The sequence below is a fragment of the Dendrobates tinctorius genome, unplaced genomic scaffold (assembly GCF_039654945.1).
Source record: "Dendrobates tinctorius isolate UK_male_01 unplaced genomic scaffold, ASM3965494v1 ptg000021l, whole genome shotgun sequence".
In the NCBI taxonomy this organism is placed as follows: domain Eukaryota; kingdom Metazoa; phylum Chordata; class Amphibia; order Anura; family Dendrobatidae; genus Dendrobates; species Dendrobates tinctorius.
In genome coordinates this window covers 35,253,130-35,280,041 of record NW_027361689.1, presented here as the reverse complement: position 1 = coordinate 35,280,041, position 26,912 = coordinate 35,253,130, and the positions used below count along the sequence as shown (strand labels likewise).

General features: G+C 45.3%; 1 protein-coding gene across 1 annotated transcript in view; it reads left to right on the top strand.

Moving 5' to 3' along the window:
- The first annotated feature begins 549 nt into the window (after window positions 1-549).
- Window positions 550-26,912, top strand: part of WDR35 (WD repeat domain 35) — a 117,708-nt gene continuing 91,345 nt past the window's right edge. Inside the window, exons 1-13 of the mRNA XM_073568283.1 lie at window positions 550-747; window positions 3,304-3,421; window positions 6,276-6,347; window positions 6,974-7,066; window positions 8,198-8,326; window positions 12,773-12,906; window positions 13,000-13,165; window positions 15,481-15,626; window positions 15,845-15,970; window positions 20,773-20,958; window positions 24,460-24,492; window positions 25,506-25,529; window positions 25,822-25,882. Of these exons, the coding sequence (XP_073424384.1) occupies window positions 724-747; window positions 3,304-3,421; window positions 6,276-6,347; window positions 6,974-7,066; window positions 8,198-8,326; window positions 12,773-12,906; window positions 13,000-13,165; window positions 15,481-15,626; window positions 15,845-15,970; window positions 20,773-20,958; window positions 24,460-24,492; window positions 25,506-25,529; window positions 25,822-25,882 (1,312 nt within the window). The 5' untranslated portion in view covers window positions 550-723. The remainder of the gene's footprint in view (window positions 748-3,303; window positions 3,422-6,275; window positions 6,348-6,973; window positions 7,067-8,197; window positions 8,327-12,772; window positions 12,907-12,999; window positions 13,166-15,480; window positions 15,627-15,844; window positions 15,971-20,772; window positions 20,959-24,459; window positions 24,493-25,505; window positions 25,530-25,821; window positions 25,883-26,912) is intronic.

The following is a 26,912-nucleotide window of genomic DNA, read 5'->3' as shown; positions in this document are numbered from 1 at the left end:
TGTATACATATTGTTAAAATAACTACGGTTCACTTAATATGGAAGAACTTCTGAACATAGTGGCAAGCCACCATATGTGGTTATAGTTTATAGGGCAGAATAGTATATAAAGCCGGTCTAACTCTTGTTCAGGAGATCTCATATCCCTTGAGACTCTCGAACACCCGGACAGCTGCTCAAGACTATATGTAAGAACAATGCTCGTTTTCTCTTCAAATAATTACTGCATGTCATGAACTTACTTTTCTTCATTTTTGTAATCACTTTTTGAATGAACAATTAAAAACAAGATTTATTTTATCCTCAACATTGCTTTTACTTTTTGATTCTCAACCGTGCAAGAAGATATATATATATATATTTTTCTACAGCAGCACCCGCAGTTTTGAAGCACCAGTAATAATGAGCATTAATAAGCCTTCACCATGTTCTTGCTATGATTGACAGAGTACTGGTAATGGTTCCCTTATTAGCTGGAGGTTTTTATATGGACAGGCAGTGATTATAAGGGCAGCCTTTCCAGCTGGTCTCCACAAACATGGCCGCTCCTCTGCCTCATCGGTGACGTCTTCACATATTACATATTGGCCTCTAGGGATTGCGCGCTGCCGTTTCTGAACCGGAAGTGACGTTGACGCCCATTGCCGGGGATCCTGGTTGCTTAGAAACGGGAGAACTCGGCATCTTAGTTACGTTGGTGGCAGCCGTGACCCCGCCGGCGGGATGTTTATATACCTGAGTAAGAAGGTGAGGGCGCAGAGACGGGGGGTTTGTGTTTGTTTTGCATTTACTGACTACATGTTATTTTGCTGTGACTTGTAGTTCTACAGCCTCAGGAGAGGACGGTGATATCATTAATCTCTTCCATAAATACATCACTGCTGTATGAGAGCAATATGGCTGCCATTATGCCACCTGATTGTCACCGGGACCCCAGCGGCCTCAATAAAAGGGGGGACATCCCGGTGTCCGTAGAGGCTGGAAAGGGCACAACCTGCGGAGGGGCTTCATGCTTTTATGCTCCCAGCTCATGTCTGCGGGGAATAAGAGCTTGCGACTTGCCGCTCAGCGAGACCGCAGCCCCCAGTGAGACCGCAGCCCCCAGTGAGATCGCAGCCCCCAGTCTCCAGCGAGACCGCAGCGTTCAGCGAGACCGCAGCCCCCAGTGAGATCGCAGCCCCCAGTCTCCAGCGAGACCGCAGCGTTCAGCGACACCACAGCCCCCAGTGAGACCGCAGCCCCCAGTGAGACCGCAGCCCCCAGTGAGACCGCAGCCCCCAGTGAGACCGCAGCCCCCAGTCTCCAGCGAGACCGCAGCGTTCAGCGACACCACAGCCCCCAGTGAGACCGCAGCCCCCAGTGAGACCGCAGCCCCCAGTGAGACCGCAGCCCCCAGTCTCCAGCGAGACCGCAGCGTTCAGCGACACCACAGCCCCCAGTGAGATTGCAGCCCCCAGCGAGACCGCAGCCCCCAGCGAGACAGCAGCGTTCAGCGATACCGCAGCCCCCAGCGATACCGCAGCCCCCAGTGAGACCGCAGCCCCCAGTGAGACCGCAGCCCCCAGTGAGACCGCAGCGTTCAGCGACACCACAGCCCCAAGCGAGAGCGCAGCGTTCAGCGAGACCGCAGCCCCCAGTGAGACCGCAGTGTTTAGGGAGGCCATAGCCCCCAGTGAGAGCGCAGCCCCAGCGAGACCGCAGCCCCCAGTGAGACCGCAGCCCCCCAGTCTCCAGCGAGACTGCAGCGTTCAGCGAGACCCCAGCGAGACCACAGACCCCAGTGAGAGCACAGCCCCAGCGAGACCACAGCCCCCAGTGAGACCGCAGCCCCCCAGTCTCCAGCGAGACGGCAGCGTTCAGTGAGACCGCAGCCCCCAGCGAGACCGCAGCCTCCAGTGAGAGAGCATTTTTTCACAAATTAAAGTGCAGCTCCAGTGGTGCAATAAAAAAGGACACTGGAGAGGCGCTATAAGCTCCGACTGACAACTGCAGCCACACAATTCCCACAGCTCCTATCACTTTGGAGTCATTCTTGGACCAATCAGGATCTTGTCTTTGCACTAACCCAGCGCTCTCTTACTAAGCGGCGGCGAAGCAGTAAAATCCTCCGAGTGGTTACTGTTCGGAGATTGCTTAGTAAAGGATGGGTTAGTGCACAGAGCCGGATCTCTCACTGCAGCAGGGTCCGAGGAGGGTTATGTAATCCCGCTCTGTATGCCAGATCCCACAACCCGAAAATTTGAGCCCAGCTTTCTAGCAAAAGAGGAGTGTTCGGCTGCTTTTGCCGGCAACTTAAATTTAGAAAATTCAAATGTCTGCGGCTGCAGAACCCTTTTATTAAAAAGGACCAATTTGGCCACATCATGCAATAGTGGCTGCGGAGTAACACATTGATTTTTAATTTTTCCTCTCTGTTGAGAAGATATTTGCTTGTAAAGGTTTAGGTTATAATTTAGGTTACGTTCTAGGGTGGGGGGTCATTACCAGAGATTTTTTTACTTTTTTCCTTAAAAGGACATCTCATTTTTCTTTGTAAATAAAATTATTTTTTACATTTACAAAACACTCCAAGATTTTGATATCCACATAACGTAAAAAAAAGACCCATAAATATACACACTTGAAGGGAATCTGTCAGCAGTTTTTTTGCTATTTAATCCGAGAGCATGCATAATATTGGACACAAGAGCCTGATTCCAGGGATGTATCACTTATTAGGCTGTTTGCTGTTGTTTCAATACAATCAGTGTTTTATTAGCAGGAGATTATCACTGCAGGACTAAGTGTCACATGCTACGTAGTCCAGATAATCTGTGTAGCTCTGCCCCAACACTGATGGGACGCTTCCTTCTACACAGGAAGCTGCCAATCGGGGGTGTGGGCTGGGTTATGCACAATTTAGCTCTTAGCTTTGCTACATCTACATTAAAGAAAACAGGTATTCTATGAAAACTGCACCCAGCAGCGCAGCAAGTGACACATCCCTGGAGTCAGGCTTTCTTGCCCTGTTAGGCTGCTCTTGGATTGCATTTCAAAAACCTGCTGACAGATTCCCTTTATTGATTTTGCTGTGAATTTCCTGCAGAAAAAATCCCACCTTATTAGAGCACGCCTTAAAGGGGTTGTCCGGCCTTGGGGTAAGTCTGGTGTTACTCTCTGGGTCTGCAGACTTGTGAGTCCTCGCAGTACGCTCACTGTCAGGATTCTTTGTCGCCGGTGTCCGGAGCCAAAGTGAAGTGTATTGAGCGAGGCCGGGCACGGCTATTCAGAATATGACTTTTGCTTGTGATTTTTGTTTTTTAGATCGCCATTCCTAACAACATCCGGTTAAAATGCATATCATGGAACAAGGACCAGGGATACATCGCCTGTGGTGGGGAATCCGGGCTGCTCAAGGTCCTCAAACTGGAAATGCAAACAGGTGAATGAATGCATTCTGTATGGAAGCTTTGGACGCGTTTCGGTTTGCTTAATCTCATTTCCTAAAAGAACAGATCCATGTCTGTCGGGAATGTGGTTGTTTCTAAGATAAAAAACAAACTAAAAAAGTTTTTTTTTTACCTTTTCCTATTTATCAGACCGTGAAAAATGATCAGCACTCAGAAGGTATCCTAATTTTTTCTTGGACTCATAGACTTGCATTGCTGATTTTGATCTAAAACTTGGATCAATATCAGACACGTCTTCACGATTTATGTGGACCGCAGCGTCTGCACAAAATCACGGCCACGTGAATGGCCCCGTTCACTATTATAGGTACGAGTGGTATGTAAAAAAAGCCTCCTCTGTATCCGGGGCTCAGACTGAGTAGGACCGCCCACTGGACTCCAGGACCCATACTGAGTAGGACCGCCCACTGGACTCCAAGGCCCAGACTGAGTAGGACCGCCCACTAGACTCTAGAGCTCAAACTGAGTAGGACCACCCACTGGACTCCGGGGCCCATACTGAGTAGGACCGCCCACTGGACTCCGAGGCCCAGGCTAAGTAGGACCGCCCACTGGACTCCAAGGCCCAGGCTAAGTAGGACCGCCCACTGGACTCCAAGGCTCAGACTGAGTAGGACCGCCCACTAGACTCCAGGGCTCAGACTGAGTATGACCACCCACTGGACTCCGGGGCCCATACTGAGTAGGACCGCTCACTGGACTCCGGGGCCCAGGCTAAGTAGGACCGCCCACTGGACTCCAAGGCCCAGGCTAAGTAGGACCGCCCACTGGACTCCAAGGCCCAGGCTAAGTAGGACCGCCCACTGGACTCCGGGGCCCAGGCTAAGTAGGACCGCCCACTGGACTCCAAGGCCCAGGCTAAGTAGGACCGCCCACTGGACTCCAAGGCCCAGACTGAGTAGGACCGCCCACTAGACTCCAGGGCTCAGACTGAGTAGGACCACCCACTGGACTCCGGGGCCCATACTGAGTAGGACCGCCCACTGGACTCCGGGGCCCAGGCTAAGTAGGACCGCCCACTGGACTCCAAGGCCCAGGCTAAGTAGGACCGCCCACTGGACTCCGGGGCCCAGGCTAAGTAGGACCGCCCACTGGTCTCCGGGGTTCAGACTGAGTAGGACCGCTCACTGGACTCCAGGACCCATACTGAGTAGAACCACCAACTGGACTCTGGGGCCCATACTGAGTAGGACCGCTCACTGGACTCCGGGGCCCAGGCTAAGTAGGACCGCCCACTGGACTCCAAGGCCCAGGCTAAGTAGGACCGCCCACTGGACTCCGGGGCCCAGGCTAAGTAGGACCGCCCACTGGACTCCAAGGCCCAGGCTAAGTAGGACCGCCCACTGGACTCCAAGGCTCAGACTGAGTAGGACCGCCCACTAGACTCCAGGGCTCAGACTGAGTAGGACCACCCACTGGACTCCGGGGCCCATACTGAGTAGGACCGCCCACTGGACTCCGGGGCCCAGGCTAAGTAGGACCGCCCACTGGACTCCGGGGCCCAGGCTAAGTAGGACCGCCCACTGGACTCCGGGGCCCAGGCTAAGTAGGACCGCCCACTGGACTCCAAGGCCCAGGCTAAGTAGGACCGCCCACTGGACTCCAAGGCCCAGACTGAGTAGGACCGCCCACTAGACTCCAGGGCCCATACTGAGTATGACCACCCACTGGACTCCGGGGCCCATACTGAGTAGGACCGCCCACTGGACTCCGGGGCCCAGGCTAAGTAGGACCGCCCACTGGACTCCAAGGCCCAGGCTAAGTAGGACCGCCCACTGGACTCCGGGGCCCAGGCTAAGTAGGACCGCCCACTGGTCTCCGGGGTTCAGACTGAGTAGGACCGCTCACTGGACTCCAGGACCCATACTGAGTAGAACCACCAACTGGACTCCGGGGCCCAGACTGAGTAGGACCGCCCACTGGACTCCAAGGCCCAGACTGAGTAGGACCGCCCACTGGACTCCAAGGCCCAGGCTAAGTAGGACTGCCCACTGGACTCCGGGGCCCAGGCTAAGTAGGACCGCCCACTGGACTCCGGGGCCCAGACTGAGTAGGACCGCCCACTGGTCTCCGGGGTTCAGACTGAGTAGGACCGCTCACTGGACTCCAGGACCCATACTGAGTAGGACCGCCCACTGGACTCCGGGGCCCAGACTGAGGAGGACCGCCCACTGGACTCCAAGGCCCAGACTGAGTAGGACCCCCCACTAGACTCCAGGGCTCAGACTGAGTAGGACCGCCCACTGGACACCGGGGCCCAGACTGAGTAGGACCGCCCACTGGACACCGGGGCCCAGACTGAGTAGGACCGCCCACTGGACTCCAGGGCCCAGACTGAGTAGGACCGCCCACTGGACTCCAAGATCCAGCCTGAGTAGGATCACATACTGGACTACGGGACCCAGAATGAGTAGTACTGCGCACTGGACTCCGAGAGCTTGACTAAGCAGTCTTTGCATGGCACATATAGTGCTTTTTATATATTGATGAGCAGTGTGCGCAATGGAAACTTCATGTGACAATGTGGCATAGCGTAGGACCAAGAAGAATGGTTCTGTGCTACTGCTGAGCTGTTCTCCTTCATCTTCATTTTAGCGGTAACTTTTGCTCATTTCATTATTATCATTGTCAGTAATTAAAAATAACACGTATACGTAGCTTATGGCTCATGATAGGATTTCTTCAATAATACCCTCCTTATTTATTACTTGATGAACCATTTCTTTTGTGGTTTCCAGTTTTTGTTTATAAAAACAAAATCACAATTATGTCTTTATTTCCCTTTATTATATAATATTGACCCAAACATGTGATTTTTCTTTCCAGACGATGCCAAGCTGAAAGGGCTCGCCGCACCCAGCAACCTCTCCATGAACCAGACCCTGGAGGGACACAGTGGTAAGGGGATACAGATCGGGGGACGGAGCAGCTTTTCGAGTCCTGTACCATTTACTCTTAAAGGGGCGCTCCAGCTTAGAGGGTAATAATCAGGGATATACACTATGGATTGTTTGTGCAGTGACCGCTGCAGGGGATATGTAATAAAAGAAAGACGTCTCCAGTCCGTCAGACGGAAGCCATTCCTATAGAGCAAGTCTTCATTTTGTCTCCTAGAGGAGAATACTGAGTGGCGACCCCCCTATATGTTGTCCATAGGCCATATGGGCAGCGGTGTTGTGTTATTCATGAGACAATCCACCCCTTTAAAGGATCAGAAAAGTTTGCAGCTTATGAAAGTTAATCTAAGAAAAAGCAACACATGTCTGAAGTTTCGTATAGCTGGAAGGATGAAACGTTCGGTCGAAGTGATCATAGTGGCAGATTTTTTTCTAGATGTCCATTAAGAAAACCCGCTACAATATGTGTCTTGTTAACACACGGCAGAGAATGCCTGCAGCAGTAGAGGAGTGGGCTGATTATGTGGGAGGCAGTGACCGGTCCATCCTTAAATACTATAATAAGGGTATATAAGAAGAGAAATGGAAATAACATCAAGTCTCCCTCATCCTGTATTTCTTCTCCAGGATCCGTGCAGGTGGTGACCTGGAATGAACATTTCCAGAAATTGACAACCAGTGACCAGAATGGGCTGATCATCGTCTGGATGCTGTACAAGGGTAACCCCAAAACCTCTCAGTACATTAGTGACTGCGGGGCTGAATATATGCTGTATATGTGATCCTTTAGACTATATTTAGCGTATCCCTGTGCATAAAATAAGTACACCCTATAACTTTAACACCCTGCAAAGCGATAATGCGTTCCCTATGGGGAGGGTGGAGTCAGATGTTGCCAGAATCAAAAGTCTAGGACACAAAATGAAAAACGCCTGATCCTAATCTTTTAGGGGAGAGTCAGGACACATTAGATCACCAACAGAGCCAATCGAAATCATCAGGTCAGCCAACCTATACCTAACGTGTACGGGGGCCGGAGTTACAGAAATGATAAAGGTTTCATTAAAAGGTTAAATTCGAGGCCACCTCACCCCAGTGTTTAGTGCGCTAGGTACTGAGCCTGGTATCCGACTGGAAAGGACATCTGTATGAATATTTTCAGCAGCTGTCTATCACCATTCAGTTCTGGCAATATTACCCACCAAATCTCATTTTTCACCGGATGCTCGGTGCAGTTGTCAGCCGCTTGAACGCTGCTTTTGTAAAGGCAGAGCCCTTTAAGTGTAGCTGTGGTTTCAGGTGAAGGATAAGCTGCCCCCTGCGCTTGTACGTGGGGAATAACACGATAACCATTACACAGCTTGTGTCCTCCTTTTTAGTATAGGAAGCCTCATTGGTTTATCCTTGTGCCTTTCCCTCAAGCTCCTTCTCCCTTCTGTCTCCATAGGCTTTTATAGGCAGCAGGTGTCATGTGACCCCCTCACTGTAGACAGATTTGTAGATGGATTTGAGCAGTTTTGGAGAGTGAATGATCAGTGCAAAAGACAAACATTGACTAAGAGGAGAAAGAGGCCGAATTCTCTAATAAGATAAGTTAGAAAGTTTCTAATATTCACTCAAACTATTGATTTATATAGAAAGTTTAGTTACGACTTAACCATTAACCTATTAAAAACTGACTCATGGATGTACAACTCATAAGGCGTGTGATGGCAATACCCGTGCTAGCCTGGCCTGCTTCCGACTCTTGCAGGAGGGAAACATGGCCGTTTACAGGGCTGAAACCAAAATCAGCCTGGACTGATGCAATCCATGGCTTTGCCTTATGTAGATGTTGCACCTGTCTTTTAGGCTCATGGTACGAAGAGATGATCAACAACAGAAACAAATCGGTTGTCCGCAGCATGAGCTGGAATGCAGATGGTCAGAAGATCTGCATCGTGTATGAGGACGGAGCTGTCATCGTTGGGTCAGTGGACGGTAAGGATATTTTGTCTTCCAGGTGACCCTTTCTGCCCTCTTACCTTACTTTTGGTGGGTGAAACAAAGCTTCACTTTGGATTAAGGAGGTTTTCCCCTAAATACGTCTGTGATCGCCCCTTCATTCTCTTCTATAGGACTGACGGTGATGGTCGTCCTGGTAGTCCCATAGAAGTGAACGGTACTGTGATGAACGCCACTATTCTTCTCTGCACCTGTGCTGCGGGTCTCTCATGCGAGAGAATTGGCTCACACTTTGATCAGAGATTGATCGCAGTGTCATTACCATAATCAATTTAATTCTCTTGGAAGAGAGAATCCTCGCTTGTGTGACCCCGGCCTGAGGCCGATAATGCAATCTGTGCATGACGCGTGATTCCCAGAGGAGACACCATTTGGTTTCTAGATTGTGCAGCTCTTCAGCGTTGCGGTGGGTAGAGTTTGAGATCACCCTAAGTTGACTCGACATGCAGTGAGATATACAAGGATCAGCCATAACATTAAAAGCATCGACGGGTGAAGTAACACTGCTTATGTTAATGCTACCTGTCAAGGGATGGAATATACTAGGAACAAGTGAACAGTTGATATTTTGCATTCAGTAAAAATGGGCAAGGGTACGGAGCTGGGCAACAAGGGCCAAATGGTGATGGCAAAACAACTGGGTGGATCTTGTGGGGTGATCCAGAGCCATAGGCGTCCAAGGCTCATTGATACACTTGGGGTGCAGACTCTAGTCCGGCCGATCCGATCCTACAGAATAGCTACTGTAATATAAAGAGCTGAAAATAGTACGGGTGATAGATTAATGCCCATTGCCAGAAACCCCTACAGCGGGCAAGTGATCATCAGAACTGGACCGTGGAGCAATGGGAGAAAGTGGCCTTTACATCAGGTGGACGGACGGGTGCGTTTATCACTTACCTGTGATAGGGATGGCCCCGCTATGGGAATAAGACAAGCCGGTGACAGGTGCGTAATGGGGCAGTGTCCTGCAGGAAAACCTTGGCATCATGTGGATGTGTCATGTACCAACTACCTAACATTGTACAGACCAAGTGCCCCCATCATGGCAGTGTTATCCAGTAACGACACGTACCAACTACCTAACATTGTACAGACCAAGTGCCCCCATCATGGCAGTGTTATCCAGTAACGACACGTACCAACTACCTAACATTGTACAGACCAAGTGCCCCCATCATGGCAGTGTTATCCAGTAACGACACGTACCAACTACCTAACATTGTACAGACCAAGTGCCCCCATCATGGCAGTGTTATCCAGTAACGACACGTACCAACTACCTAACATTGTACAGACCAAGTGCCCCCATCATGGCAGTGTTATCCAGTAACGACACGTACCAACTACCTAACATTGTACAGACCAAGTGCCTCCATCATGGCAGTGTTATCCAGTAACGACACGTACCAACTACCTAACATTGTACAGACCAAGTGCCCCCATCATGGCAGTGTTATCCAGTAACGACACGTACCAACTACCTAACATTGTACAGACCAAGTGCCCCCATCATGGCAGTGTTATCCAGTAATGACATGTACGAACTACCTAACATTGTACAGACCAAGTGCCCCCATCATGGCAGTGTTATCCAGTAACGACACGTACGAACTACCTAACATTGTACAGACCAAGTGCCTCCATCATGGCAGTGTTATCCAGTAATGACATGTACGAACTACCTAACATTGTACAGACCAAGTGCCCCCATCATGGCAGTGTTATCCAGTAACGACACGTACCAACTACCTAACATTGTACAGACCAAGTGCCTCCATCATGGCAGTGTTATCCAGTAATGACATGTACGAACTACCTAACATTGTACAGACCAAGTGCCCCCATCATGGCAGTGTTATTCAGTAACGACACATACCAACTACCTAACATTGTACAGACCAAGTGCCCCCATCAAGGCAGTGTTATCCAGTAATGACATGTACGAACTACCTAACATTGTACAGACCAAGTGCCCCCATCATGGCAGTGTTATCCAGTAATGACATGTACGAACTACCTAACATTGTACAGATCAAGTGCCTCCATCATGGCAGTGTTATTCAGTAATGACATGTACCAACTACCTAACATTGTAAAGACCAAGTGCCCCCATCATGGCAGTGTGATCCAGTAACGACACGTACCAACTACCTAACATTGTACAGACCAAGTGCCTCCATCATGGCAGTGTTATCCAGTAACGACACGTACCAACTACCTAACATTGTACAGACCAAGTGCCCCCATCATGGCAGTGTTATCCAGTAATGACATGTACGAACTACCTAACATTGTACAGACCAAGTGCCTCCATCATGGCAGTGTTATCCAGTAATGACATGTACGAACTACCTAACATTGTACAGACCAAGTGCCCCCATCATGGCAGTGTTATCCAGTAATGACATGTACGAACTACCTAACATTGTACAGACCAAGTGCCCCCATCATGGCAGTGTTATTCAGTAACGACATGTACGAACTACCTAACATTGTACAGACCAAGTGCCTCCATCATGGCAGTGTTATCCAGTAACGACACGTACCAACTACCTAACATTGTACAGACCAAGTGCCCCCATCATGGCAGTGTTATCCAGTAACGACACGTACCAACTACCTAACATTGTACAGACCAAGTGCCCCCATCATGGCAGTGTTATCCAGTAATGACATGTACGAACTACCTAACATTGTACAGACCAAGTGCCCCCATCATGGCAGTGTTATCCAGTAACGACACGTACGAACTACCTAACATTGTACAGACCAAGTGCCTCCATCATGGCAGTGTTATCCAGTAATGACATGTACGAACTACCTAACATTGTACAGACCAAGTGCCCCCATCATGGCAGTGTTATCCAGTAACGACACGTACCAACTACCTAACATTGTACAGACCAAGTGCCTCCATCATGGCAGTGTTATCCAGTAATGACATGTACGAACTACCTAACATTGTACAGACCAAGTGCCCCCATCATGGCAGTGTTATTCAGTAACGACACATACCAACTACCTAACATTGTACAGACCAAGTGCCCCCATCAAGGCAGTGTTATCCAGTAATGACATGTACGAACTACCTAACATTGTACAGACCAAGTGCCCCCATCATGGCAGTGTTATCCAGTAATGACATGTACGAACTACCTAACATTGTACAGACCAAGTGCCTCCATCATGGCAGTGTTATTCAGTAATGACATGTACCAACTACCTAACATTGTAAAGACCAAGTGCCCCCATCATGGCAGTGTGATCCAGTAACGACACGTACCAACTACCTAACATTGTACAGACCAAGTGCCTCCATCATGGCAGTGTTATCCAGTAACGACACGTACCAACTACCTAACATTGTACAGACCAAGTGCCCCCATCATGGCAGTGTTATCCAGTAATGACATGTACGAACTACCTAACATTGTACAGACCAAGTGCCTCCATCATGGCAGTGTTATCCAGTAATGACATGTACGAACTACCTAACATTGTACAGACCAAGTGCCCCCATCATGGCAGTGTTATCCAGTAATGACATGTACGAACTACCTAACATTGTACAGACCAAGTGCCCCCATCATGGCAGTGTTATTCAGTAACGACATGTACGAACTACCTAACATTGTACAGACCAAGTGCCCCCATCATGGCAGTGTTATCCAGTAATGACATGTACGAACTACCATTGTACAGACCAAGTGCCCCCATCATGGCAGTGTTATCCAGTAATGACATGTACGAACTACCTAACATTGTACAGACCAAGTGCCTCCATCATGGCAGTGTTATCCAGTAACGACACGTACCAACTACCTAACATTGTACAGACCAAGTGCCCCCATCATGGCAGTGTTATTCAGTAATGACATGTACCAACTACCTAACATTGTACAGACCAAGTGCCCCCATCATGGCAGTGTTATTCAGTAACGACACGTACCAACTACCTAACATTGTACAGACCAAGTGCCCCCCATCATGGCAGTGTTATTCAGCAACGACACGTACCAACTACCTAACATTGTACAGACCAAGTGCCCCCATCATGGCAGTGTTATCCAGTAATGACATGTACGAACTACCTAACATTGTACAGACCAAGTGCCCCCATCATGGCAGTGTTATTCAGTAACGACACGTACCAACTACCTAACATTGTACAGACCAAGTGCCCCCATCATGGCAGTGTTATTCAGCAACGACACGTACCAACTACCTAACATTGTACAGACCAAGTTCCCCCATCATGGCAGTGTTATCCAGTAACTACACGTACCAACTACCTAACATTGTACAGACCAAGTGCCCCCCATCATGGCAGTGTTATCCAGTAACGGCACGCCATCATTGTGTTTGGTTCTGATATCTGTTAGTCTCACGATATCTATTTTTATTCTCAATATTATCCAGGTAATCGTATTTGGGGCAAAGAATTGAAGGGCATACAGCTGTGCCATGTCGCTTGGTCACCAGACAGCAAAATTCTTCTTTTTGGCATGGCAAATGGAGAAATCCACCTTTACGACAACCAAGGCAACTTCATAGTAAGTGTTGCTATATTCTTCTCTTCTGCTTGCTGGGTCCATCATTGCTCTTGATCAGGATTGAGCTCACTCTCATGGATTATCTTTCTGTAGGTAAAAATGGTGCTGAGCTGTTTGGTCAACGTGACGGGTCCCCTGAGTATCGCTGGCATGCATTGGTATCCGGGCAGTAAAGGTTACGTGGAGCCAGATTGCCCCAGCCTTGCTATATGTTTTGATAACGGGCGGTGCCAGATAATGAGACACGAGAACGATGAGAGTAAGTGTTTTTTTTTTTTTTTCTTCTTTTCACCAAAGAGCAAACTATAAAGCCTCTGCCCCTATTGGTCAAACAATCAGTAGATTTGGTTTCCAGTATCATCTCTATGCTGATGACAACCAATTATACGCTTCTTCTCCTGACATCACGCCAGCCTTTCTAGAAAACATGACTCCGAGCTTTCCTTTGCCCCCCCACATACGATCACTGGCTCGCTCTTGTTATCTGCATCTCAAAAACATTTCTAGAATTTGACGTTTTCTTACTTTTGATTCCGCAAAAACTCTTATTGTTTCTCTCATTCATTCTCGTCTCAACTATTGTAACTCTCTTCTAATCGGTCTCCCTCTTACCAAACTCTCCCCCCTCCAATCTGTCTTAAATGCTGCTGCCAGGATCATATTCCTCGCCAATCGTTACACCGATGCCTCTGCCTTGTGCCAGTCATTACACTGGCTACCTATCCACTCCAGAATCCAGTACAAACTTATTGCCCTCACCCACAAAGCCCTCCATGGCTCAGCAGCACCCTACATCTCCTCGCTTGTTTCAGTCTACCACCCTACCCGCGCCCTCCGTTCTGCTGATGACCTGAGGTTAGCATCCTCAATAATCAGAACCTCTCACTCCCGTCTCCAAGACTATACACGTGCTGCGCCAATTCTTTGGAATGCACTTTTGGAATGCAATTTTAAGCGTGCCCTGAAAACGCATTTATTCAGACTGGCCTACCACCTCAACACATTAACCTAACTATCCCTGTGTGGCACAGCCAAAAGTTTTACCATAACCAGGTTCCCCGCATCATGTTCCCACATGCTTTATGCATCCATTAGCCCTCTGTGTCTGTACTGTTACACACTTAACATTATGGCTGCTCCATACAATCAGGGCAATTGTTACCACCCACCTTTTGTGTCTACCGCTTTCCTCATAGACTGTAAGCTTGCGAGCAGGGCCCTCATTCCTCTTGGTATTTATGATCTATGTGATTATTGTTATGCTGTAATGTCTATTGTCTGTACAAGTCGCCTCTGAAATGTAAAGTACTGCGGAATATGTTGGCGCTATAGAAATAAAATTTATTATTATTCAGACGGTCGTTTTTAATGTATTTGTTCTCGTACCCATTGTAATCTGTGGGGCTGTTCACATGTCCGTATTTTTTTTTTTGTGCATCTGCAAAGAAAAATCATTTTAATCATGGAGTCTCAAGCGTCTGTGAAAATCACGTACAGCACACGGATGTCATCGGGGCACAATATGTGTGCTTTCTGCATTCTATCTTTGATTACCATTGTACGTAATGTATGTGAAAAGCTTGGATTTTTATTGTTTATTTTTCCATACGTGAAAATCATATTTAATTTTCCAGAGGAGCATGGATGGCCTATAAGTCTCCTCACTCTGACACTCTACACAAGGATATCAAAATCACCGATGGTAATTGCTTACAAACGGACCAAGCACCCATGACTATTTTTTTGCGTTCATGGATAAACGTACGTCTGAATGAGGCTTGGGTGGGGGCTACTTAGCGACATTGGTTACTGACATGTGGATTGCGATGTACAGTGAAAGATCGCATCTAAGACCCTTGTGACATCGCAGGTAAGGATTGTCAGTGGAGTCGTGTCCGGCGTGTCACCTACTTTCCACGACAACATCACTATTGGCAAAAATCCAGCCATTTTGGAGCCTTTGAGCTCAAGTCACATACACCTTTGGGTTCAGCTTGTGACTTGCATGCACCTTATGCGTCATTTGGTTGCTTTTTTTACAGCCATATTGCAGCTGTAAGATAGATGCACAAGAGTAAGTCGCTTTCATGTTTTTCTTGCATGACAGCTTTGAAGCTTTGAGATCTGCTGTTGCTCCACCAGGGTTGTGTCCTCAGCCTTAGCGATATGTATTGCACAGAATCATGATTGCATCGTCACAACATCGCATCTAATCAGCCGATTCTGGTACATTTTTCATTACACCTGAATTTACCTGTCTGTGATCGTGCTATTGTATATTTACAACCAAATTGCAACTGGTGTTAGATCTTGGGCCACGGGAGACTACTCCATGTAGCACTAGCCTAAGTCACTCTGGCTAAAGAAGCCATGTGGATGATTGTGTTTTGAAACTGTTAAACCGTAAAGCGCTGCGGAATATGTTGGCGCTATGTAAATAAAGATTATTATGTATTTTGGATGGCATGGACAGTCTCGTGTTAGTATCAGGAATAGTTGAAGCTTTAATGCTTTCAGAATTAACAGTCACATACTGTAACTAAAAACTACGTAATTCTTCCTCTGATTTTCCAGACCCAGTTTTGGTTGACACGGGCATGAACGTGGTCAGCATTCAGTGGAATCACTGCGGCAGCTTCCTGGCTGTGGCCGGATCCCAGAGGACAAGCAATCAAGATAAAGACATCAACATCATCCAGTTCTACACCCCCTTTGGAGAGGTATCTGCTCATCACATTTGTATCAAAGCAGAAGGATAGCGAATGTCTAAATGGGACTGCAGGCATTAACCCATTCATGTCATGGGCAATTTTCTGTTTTGCATTTTTTTCCATCCAAGGGTTTTGTTTTTCCGAAGCTCATTTTGCATTTAAAATGACCAATTGAAATGTTTCTCGAGACCAGCCTGGTAATATTAATGATCTGTTTGTCTCTGAAGCACCTGCGCACCTTGAAGGTTCCAGGGAAACAGATGTCTGCCGTGTCGTGGGAAGGTGGTGGTCTGAGAATTGGGCTGGCGGTGGATTCATTCATTTACTTTGCCAACATCAGGCCTGACTACAAGGTACAAAATGCTATCAGTTGCAACTTTGCAAGTGTGCTAATTAGAATTTGTCATCAGAAAATGTTACACTGTTTAAATCAGGTTTTTATAGTAAGGCTATGCTCACATGCAGCGGTTTTTTTAATGTAAATTTTACAGTCCCACAAAAAGCTCAGAATGTTCAGAAATCTCACGCACGAGCTTTTTTTCTTTCCTGACTGAATTTGGGATCTGCAGCGTTATTTAAATCTGCAGCGTGTCAAATCTTCCAGCGTTTTTGCAGTATTTTTCACCCATAGAAAGCAATGAGAAAGTGAAAAAACGCAAGCCGCAACAAATGTTTTTGCAGCATTTTTGCTGAATAAAGCTAACTTTATTAAACTTGTACTGTATACAAAGCACACATGTAATCCTCACCCCAAAAACGCCCATGAAAACGATAAAAGCCAAAAAATACAGTGTTTTGAATTCAGCGTTTTTAGTGCCAAGAGAGCAGGTTTTGGCTGGAAAAAAAAATGCTGCAAAAACACTGTGTATGAACATGGGATAAATTTCTTTTTTCCATTTTTATGTATCAATATTTATAATCCATCACTATTTTCAGAAATCTTGCAATTTTTACATTTGTCACTAGGCCTTATGCTACTTCTACACAGAAGACTTTGCAGAAGTCTCATTATCACCACAGGTAGGATTACACTGACTGATAACACCTACATAATACAGGATCAACCATTCACGATAGGTGATATCACAGCTCACCTCCTCCTGTACAATGACTGATAACCCCTCTATATTCAGTAGATGACACATGATTAGCCATTCACAATAGATGATGTCACAGCTCACCTCCCCCACTGCTGTACTGTAATCCTTGCCCAGATCAAAGCATGCCAGAAAGTTCTTCTGATAAATGTTCTACGGTTTGAGCCAGTCTGTTACGGTCTGTATCCTTGTACATACTTATGTACTGTGACTCTCTTATTGGGCTTGGTGCTGGTACCCTCTTTCTCCGGGGGGGTACGTCTCCCCAGATACAGTTTGGACTGTTTATTCACTTTATTCTGGTGCTTTTCCACCAGTTTTAGGGGGGCTGTTTTCGCTCCTGGACTAGTTTTGCTCCTACTTCTTTTTTACAATTGCTCCTGTGGTGTCTTCTTCCATCCCCACTTTGTGCCACTTTCAGGGGTGGTTTCTCTCATTGGGAGGCCCTCACGGTCCCCTCAGTTCGCCCCCCCCCCCCCCCCCGTGTCCGTTGCCTTTTAATCTCTGCCACCAACCTTTCTGCCAGGAGTTCTCTGCCGGCGTGAGGCCCAGTTTAGATCCCGGCTTGACTCGCAGCTATGCCTCAACTTTTGTTCTGCTCCCTGCTCAGACTCATTCCTGTCCCCCTCTTGGTTAGGGGTGGTCGATGAGTGGGATCTCTGCTGTCAATCAGCTCTTTTCACGCTATTTACATGAGGTGGAGTCTATTTTTTCTGGCATCCTACCATCTTCCCTCATTACTTAGATGGCTGCATCTTCTCCTGACCTGGCCTTTCTGTACTTGAAAAGCCTCGTCTTAGCTGGAAAAGCGCAGTGTGAAAGCACGTTTCTGGACGCGACCTATTCCCTTTAACACGTCACATATGCTACAAAGTTAACACCTTCTTTTCATTATTACTGATCTGCAAATGATAAAGAAAAATGGAAAACAAATTTTTAAAACTTTTTGATGTGTTCACTATGAAGTACGAGCTTCACATTCACACATCTCTGCACTTACAACCAAGGCTGCTATCACTGAGGTCATTAATGGCCGTCTGAGGAGTGTTCTGCCCCGCTGAATACACTTTGATAAAAAATCATCAAAGTCCACTGCTGGCAGCCCCCTACTCTTAATACTTAATAATTTTCTGTTTGTGTAACACTTTTAAGCCACCTGTATCAATTTGTTTTTTTGCAAAATATGTAAAATAAAAAAAAATTCACTTTGATGCAAAATTACATGAAGATGCCTGCTTGTATAAAGTGGTGAGTGGGTAATTAATTTCAGAAAATGTATAGGTATTGGGGGGGGGGGAGGGGGGATTAATGTAAATTTTTCATTTTGTAATTTAAACTTTATTTGTAAATATCAAAAGTACAAAAATTGTCCTGGTTACCAGAGGCGCAAAATGTTGAGACATACCTGGCTGCGAAAGGGTTAATGCAGATAAATGTAAGGTCATGCACTTGAGCAGAGGAAATTAAATGTACAGTTAAAGGGAATCTGCCACCCCATTTTTGGCCTATAAGATGCGGGCCACAGCCATCAGGGGTGTAAAGTACTGCAGTGCGCTGGCGCCGGACCTCTCTGACCTTTCCCGGCACCTGCGCACTGCAGTACTTTACTCTGCCCTCAACAGGGCAGATAAAGTACGTCGGCGCAGGAGCTGCGGCAGAAGCAAGGACGAGGACGTCAGCGCTAGAAGATGGGAGGTTCCGGACCGCGACACCCACCGCACCAGACCACGCCCCCCGGTGAGCATCTAACTCGTTTTTCTTTCAGGTTACATCAGGGGCTTATCTGCAGCATTACAGAATGCTGTAGATAAGCCCCTGATGGCGGTGGCCGCATCTTATAGGCCAAAAATGGGGTGACAGATTCCCTTTAAGTACTAAATGGTAAAACACTGGCAAAAAAAAGACAGATTGAACATAATTTCACTCACAGCCTCTAAAATGAGTCAGAAAAAATTGTTGGCACCTTTCCAAAATTGTGGGTAAACGACTTTGTTTCAAGGATGTGATGCTCACCCGTGGCAAGTAACAGGTGTTGGGCAATATGAAAATCACACCTGAAACCTTTGGCCTTGAAGGAAAATGCCAAGATTATTTTTTGGGCAGAGCATCACATTCCAGCACATATCCACATTTGGCATTCTCAGTGTGGAAAACTTGGCCGCAGACTTTCTCACCAAAGAAAACCTGGATCAAGAAGCTTGTCATCTTCGCCTATCAGTCTTCACTCAGTTATATTTTTACAGGGGCGCCATACTCTTTCAGCGTATTGCTGACTATTTGCCATCGCGTTAGAACCTTCAAGAGGATTACTCATTACGGCCATGTGACATCCTTTTCAGTTTAACCTTATGACCTCATCCTGTTACTGTGTGCGCTTCTGTCTTTTTCACCTTTGAGCTTCTTCACACCATCTCCTCAAAGTTCCTTTCCAGAAAAAGAAAAGTTTCTTTCCAGGGTGTCTGAGCTCGCTACCCTCTCTTGCAGGGCTCCCTTGTTTGTTCTCCATCAGGACAAGTTGGTCTTTCCTCTTGCTATCTTTACTTCCAAAGGTGGTTTTGACCTCTCATATCAATGAGATCATCGTTCTCCCCTCCTTTTGCACATGTCCCGATCATCCCCGGGAGCCCTCTCTCCACCGTCTGCATCTGGTCAATATAGTCACGGGACCCTCCCAACATTACTGTTGTGTCTTTGTGTCCTCTGATGGGATGGACCACACAAGATAACCATTTCTGAGTGGATCAGGTCGACCATTGTGGAAGGCCAAGGATAAATCTCCACCTTTTTGGATACCGCTTGTTCCACAATGGCTGTGTCATGGTCCAGTCTGGAGTTTATTTTCTGCTGTCTTCACTCCGGACTGGTCATGCGGGAGTTAATCTCCTCAGCATCGTTCTGGAGCTAGCTGGGCTATTTCAGTCTCTCACAGCCTGCTGACCAGTGTTAGTGATAGCTCAAGCTTGCAGTTTAGAGCCGCTGACCCTTGTACCCTGGTGATCCTCCTGCCTTTGACTGATATTCACGTGTATGACCCAGACTGATTTCTGACCCGGTCTCTTGGTATTCGTCTCTGCTCCTACGTTTCCTCTCTGGCATCTGACTCCACCGCTTTTACCCCGACCACGTATTTCGTCTCACATTTTGGACCCGGTGCTCATGTTTTGGCTTTCTGACTCTCGGCTTGGTATTTTGACTACGTGTATTGCTGCTCCTTCTGGTACGTCTGCTCCTGCTAGTTTCTGACTCTGTTCGTCTGACCATTCTCTCTCGTTACCTGTCACACCTGTGCTATTGCTCAGTGTTTGCTGCTCTTAGTGTGTAACCTCTCTTCCCTCACCAGCTCCCCCTGGTGGAGGTTTCACTACAGGCTGGTGCCTCTCAAAAGAGAACTAAGTAAAAATTGATCAAAGATCAAATTGTGTAAAAGTGTAAAAATATTAAAACCTAAAAAAGCCCTGCATACTTTTGCTGATTCCATAATTGTACTGGACCGAAGAACTGAGTTAACGTTTCATTGATATCACATTGTGAACAATTATTTATCCAACCTTCCAAAAAAATCCCAAACCTGTACCGCACAAGGAGAATAACAAAAAAGCAAACACTTACGGAATACATCTACACTGATAGAAAAAGGGAGGGAGTGTGGAAAAAAAGTAAAAAAAAAATGCATTCCTCAAGTGGATTGCCATGAATTTTGAGAACGGCCCAGGGTAAGGATCGTTAGAAAATAAAGAAGTAGGTGTTACTTATCACTCAAATCCCTGTAATATCATCTTTTGCAGTAGCATGACGTCCAGTTCTTTTGTCATTTGACCACTGCAGCCAATCGCTGGCCTCTGTGATCACGTCTAAATGTATGGCTAATGACTGGCTGAAGTGATCGGGAGATAACTAGAGTAGGGATTCAAGTCAATGGGAACGCTTAGGTCATAATGTTCCAAACTCTCTGTCAAATTTGGGGAAGTCCTGGCATACACATTATTGCAGCCCATATGTCTGCATATATTACAGTATTAATAGCTACACGGAGAACACTTTGTCTTGTTGTTTTACAGTGGGGCTATTGCTCGAACACAGTGGTGTACGCTTACACCAGGCCGGATCGTCCTGAATATTGCGTCGTCTTTTGGGACACCAAAAACAATGAGAAATATGTAAAGTATGTGAAGAGCCTGATCTCTGTAATAACGTGCGGGGATTTCTGCATATTGGCTACTAAAGCTGACGAGAACCATCCACAGGTTTGTATCCTCATGTTAGCATTCCGTATGTTAGATTTGTATGTGATGAGTGTATTATTACATGTATTTGCCTTTTATTATTGTATATGTAAACACCTTTCACTACAGCTTTACATTAAGCCCCTATTAAAGAATATACTTTTATTTTAACGTCTTACAAAATACCCATTAAAAATAAAAATATATATGTATATAAACTACCAATGAAAACTGTCTGAAGTGCTGAAATGATCATTTGACAGTCTGTAAAAATCTACCATACATCTTATAGCACAGTTGTAGTTCATCACTCATTTTGATGTCCCCTTCGTTACAAACTTCTATATGACTATGTTTCCGCATGGGTATATTCGCTATTCATTCTTGTTTTATCCCAATACGTTTCCCCATTAGTGGCTTTTTCAGGGGATTTTTCAAGTACTCTTCAAATGGATTATATCTTCTGCTTGGGCAGGGAATTCCACCTTGTGCGGTGCAGGAACCCCTATCAGGAGCCCACATAATATGTAATAAATTGTTACTGGCTAGATTATATACAGATAAAACAATTATGATTATAGTGAGCCGCTAACCCATTTCCGCATCAAGACATGCAGGGAACTGGGTGTCACTATTCCACCTTTATTATCATAATGTGTCCCTACACGGCCAGACATTGGTAGCACTGATTTGGCAGGTGCCAAAACATCATACATTTCCAATAGGAATAAAAAATGGTAACCCCATGGTGTTGCTTCAAAAGGGTAATCCCATTGTGTTTGGTGATGGCTAACTAGGAATTTTATCTATTGAGGTCCGACATTTGTGAGCTACACTGATCTTGAAAAGGTGTGTGTGTGTCTGTGTGTGTGTACATATATATGTACACACACACACACACACACACACACACACACACACACAGAGTCATGGCAGACAGTGTTGGCACCTGACACCCAAGAAATTGTTCCAGAAAATGGAAGTATTTCTCCTAGAAAATTGTTGCAATTACATGTTTTGTTATCCACATGTTTATTTCCTTTGTGTATTGGAACAGCACAAAAAAAAAATAAAAGGCAAATTGAATATAATTATATAATTTTGCACAAAATCCCAAGAATAGAGGTAAACAGATTTGTTTCAATCATGTAATGCTCATTCAAACTCACCTGTGGCAAGTAACAGGTGTGGGGAATATGAAAATCACACCTGAAATCAGAGAAAAATGGGAGAAGTTGACCTAGTCTTTGCATTGTGTGTCTGTGCGTGCACACTAAGCATGGAGAACAGAAAGGGGAGAAGAGAACTGTCTGAGGACTTGAGAACCAAAATTGTTGAAAACTAACAACAATATCAAGGCTACAAGTCTATCTCCAGAGATCTTGATGTTCCTTTGTCCACAGTGTGCAACCTAATCAAGAAGTTTACAACCCGTGGCACTGTAGCTAATCTCCCTGGATGTGGACGGCAGAGAAAAATTGATGACAGATTGCAACACAGGATAGTCCGGATGGTGGATAAGCAGCCCCAATCAAGTTCCAATGAAATTTGAATGAAATGAAAAGCTATGGCAGGAGACCCAAGAGGAGCCCACTGCTGACACAGAGACCTAAAAAAGCTAGACTGCAGTTTGCCAAAATGTATGCAAGTCAAAATCCTATTTAAATTGTGAGCCCCATCGGGGACAGCGATGCTATGTGTTCAAACTGTAAAGCGCTGCGGAATATGTTAGCGCTATATAAAAATAAAGATTATTATTATCCTTCTGGGAAAGCGTCCTGTGGACAGATGAGAGCAAGATAGAGCTTTTTGATAAAGCATATCATTCTACTGGTTACTGAAAACGGAATGAGCCTACAAAGAAAAGAACACGGTACCTACAGTCAAATATGGTGGAGGTTCAAAGATGTTTTGGGGTTGTTTTGCTGCTTCTGGCACTGGGTGCCTTGACTTCATCATGAAATCTGAAGATTACCAAAGGATTTTAGGTCTCAATATAGTGCCCAGTGTCAGAAATCTGGGTTTGCGTCTTAGGTCATGCGTCTTCCAGCAGGACAATGACCCCAAACATACTTCAAGAAGCCCCCCAAAATTGATGGAAACAAAGTGCTGGAGAGTTCTGAAGTTGGTAGCAATGAGTCTGAATCTAAATCCCATCAATCACCTGTGGAGAGATATTAAAATCGCTGTTGGGAGAAGGCCCCTTCACATATGAGAGACCTGAAGCAGTTTGCATAAGAAGAGTGGTCCAAAATTTCAGGTAAGATGTGTAAGAAGTTTGCTGATGGTTATAGGAAGCGATTGATTGTAGTTATTTATTACAAAGGGTATACAACCAAATATTAAGTCAGTTTTTTCTAGACCATTTTTAGTGTTTTGCCTGTTTTTTTTTTTATTTTTATTTTTTCAATACACACAAAGGAAATAAATGTGTATAACAAGCCAAGTGAACTTGCAATAATTTTCAAGGTTCCCCACACTTTTGGCCATGACTGTATAATATATGTATGTATATATTTAGCCATAAAGAAGGAGCTGGATGCCTGTCCATGTCTGACAACATTGAGCGTGCACGGGATTCTGTTGGATAGACATGTAACTGTGAGTTATATGGCAAAGGTGAAGACAGCGGAACATTCATGGCACACAGCTCCGTCGATGAGGGAATACGACAGCTTGTTCACAGACGGACAAATTATATTGAAAAGCAGCGACATGATTTAAACAATGATGGATTTGTTTCTTCTGAAAGCTGATTAAAATAACTTCTACAGCCGGAGTGCGGATAATAACTGGCCTCATCTATCTATCTATCTATCTATCTATCTATCTATCTATCTATCTATCTATCTATCATCATCTGTCTATCATCATCTGTCTATCTATCTATCTATCTATCTATCTATCTGTCTGTTATCATCTTATCTATCTATCATCTATCTATCATCTATCTAGTGACGGACTGGGGTGCCAAGGGCCCACCAATAACATTGACTTTGAGGGCCCACTTTTCACATGCATACAAGTATGACACAAACCTGGTTCACAAATTTAAATATATCTCTATATAATAATAAAGCGAGTAGTTTGGTTAATGAATGAGATCCAGATTTTTTTCTGTACAGAGTGAATAAAGTTAATTATGACAAGTACTGCACATACAGTGGGGTTGGGGGCCCACCGGGGGATTCCCCTGTTCCCCTATGGGCCAGTCCGAGCCTCTATCTATCTATCTATCTATCTATCTATCTATCTATCTATCTACAGTATCTATCTATTATGTACCTGTTTATATATCTATTATCTATCATCTACTGTATCTATGATCTATCGGATACATTCTATATAAATAAAGGATATTTCTGATCAGTAACCCATCCATAGGTCATTTTATTTCTGTGTTTGTATTCTGCAGGTCTGGTTGTATTTGTGCCAACACATCAGAAATCCATTGTTATTCTTGTAGCATTATTATTTGGGATATTAGTATCATTGCTGTAACAATGGTTTTCTTCTTTTCAGGATGACGGTGAATCAGAGACCGGCAGGCTGAAGGTGACCGTCCTTACTTCTCTCTATCACTCCTGTATCTGAAGGCAGTCACTCCAGTGATTGGGAATAATTCTTAGTGATTACAGAATATTAACACATAACACCATAATGCATTATCAGTGGGGCTCTGACTACAGGGACCCTCACCATTTGGTAAAATAAAGATCATGTGTGGCTTTCCGGAGGGCTGGACCATTCAGTAGCGTTATCTGCTTCCACCTATTTCCTTTCTGATCTTTGGGAAATCAGGATTTAATATCCCCGTTCTCTCATCTGTTCGGTGAGACGTTTGTGTGTGTGTACCACGTACAATTGTGTCTTACAGTTTCCCTAAATGCGATCTGTCATTGTAAAACAACGTACAGCCCTTGTCTATGCTGGGCAAACACTGAAGGGCCACATGGCTGTCTCTCCTTGTTGTTACTTCATACCTGGGCATTAGTACGCAGGCTGCTGTAATGACATAGAGACATTCAGTATGCCATGACATTGTGGTTAAAAGTAGAAAAAAAAAGTAAAAATTCTTGTGGGATTAAAGAAAAAAATAAAGTATTTTTATTATTTGCTGATTAGTTAATAATAAACCATAAGAGAACGGAACGCAGTGCACGGACTGGCCGGCGGCTCTACCTACCCGAGCCTGACAGCTGCATAGAAATACATGAAGCTGAGACGCTCAGGTCAGGAGAGCCGCCGACCAGTCCATGCTCTACAGTCCAATCTCTGACTACTTGCTAAATAAAAAAAAAGCTTTTTTTTTATTTTTTGCCAAAATAAAAATGATGTATGATTATATGCAAAGAATACTTATATAAAGTACAACTTTATTCTGCAAAAAAAAGCAAAACCTCATACAGCCATATCAAGTAATGAAGAGAGGAAAAAGACAGTTTTGTCCTTGGGGATCAGTACTGTAAATTCTGTAGGGTGTAGATGATATATAGATTCTCTTTTTATGTGTTTTTTTTTTTTCCTGTTCTTTGCTAAAGCATCAGTATTTGATTCCTTGCTTTTAGGGAGTATCAGCATCTGGAGCGCAGGTAAATTCTTTTAATTTTCTATGCAATGTTATCCATCCATATTCCTATGACTATATTAATGCAATACTGCCCATTGTCCTGCCCGGGCAGAAATATATTCCAGTCTATGACTGGAGTAACTTCTGGCGATGGTGTGCGGCAGCTGTAAGATGCAGCAAATTTGTTAACATATTTGGCAAATCCTATTACAGCCCACATGTCATGAAGACTGCAGTACAAGATTCCCGTCTTGATTAATCATGCGCTTTATATGTCTTACTTTACTAATGTCACCGGTTTTTACTTTTTCTAGTACGTCCTTGTCTTATGCAATTCCATTGGGACACCATTGGATTCCAAGTACATAGATATAGGTAAGAAAAACCAATGTATTCAGGGTTTATTGACTTATAATCTTCCTTGACGTACATTGTATATTTTCATTGTTTTAATTGTTTTTTATTAAGAGTTTGCAATTTCTTGTCAAAACACATGAATAAAAGTGAGGTAAAGGGTAAAGGAAGCTTTGCTCTGGCATGAGATACAGATGTGTCCACTCTTACCTTTGCTCACATTTAGTTAAGATCTCTAGTTTTTCCTTTATATAAAATCGGTACATTATGCCTTATTAGCTCTTTGCAACCAACATCACAACCCTCATTGGGTTGCCAGACTGGGCTGCCAAGGACCCACCAGTGACATTGACTTTGGTGTGGCCCACTGTTCAGCTGCATGCAAATATCACATTCCCCTCTTTCACAAATTTGCCTATATTTCTATATGATAATAAGCGGGGTAGCGTGTTAAATGTATATTGCGATAACGCCCTTGTCTTTACATAGTAAAAGAAATCTACTCATATAGGTGGAGTGGAGATCCCATACCTGCATGGGGGCCCACCGGAGAATTCTCCTGTTTTCCGGTGGGCCAGTCTGAGCCTGCACACATATAGGATAAACAACTCCCGAGAAGAACAGTCATGTCAATTTTTCAAAGCTGGAAATCTCTCCCACCCATTTCTAAATATGTTAAACTGATCTATATACTGTAATATATCATAAGCAAGAAAAAAACGCGGACGGCACCGCTGTTACCGTATGGTTTCTTATGTAGCGCGGTATTCAGAGAACCAACCACTGGGAATCCCGGGTGCCGGACCTGGAAAAAGATAATCCTAGGAATCCACATAGAAGAAAGGCCGCACTCTTCAAGATGATAAGATTTTCACAGGTTTATTGACATATAAATTACATGTCAGGCCGGGGGAGTGACATATCAAGTGCAGAAAAGGCTGACAACGGCCGTTTCGCGCTGTTCAAGCGCTTCAACGGGTCTCAACAGCGCAAAACGGCTGTTGTCAGCCTTTTCTGCACTTGAAATGTCACTCCCCCGGCCTGGCATGTA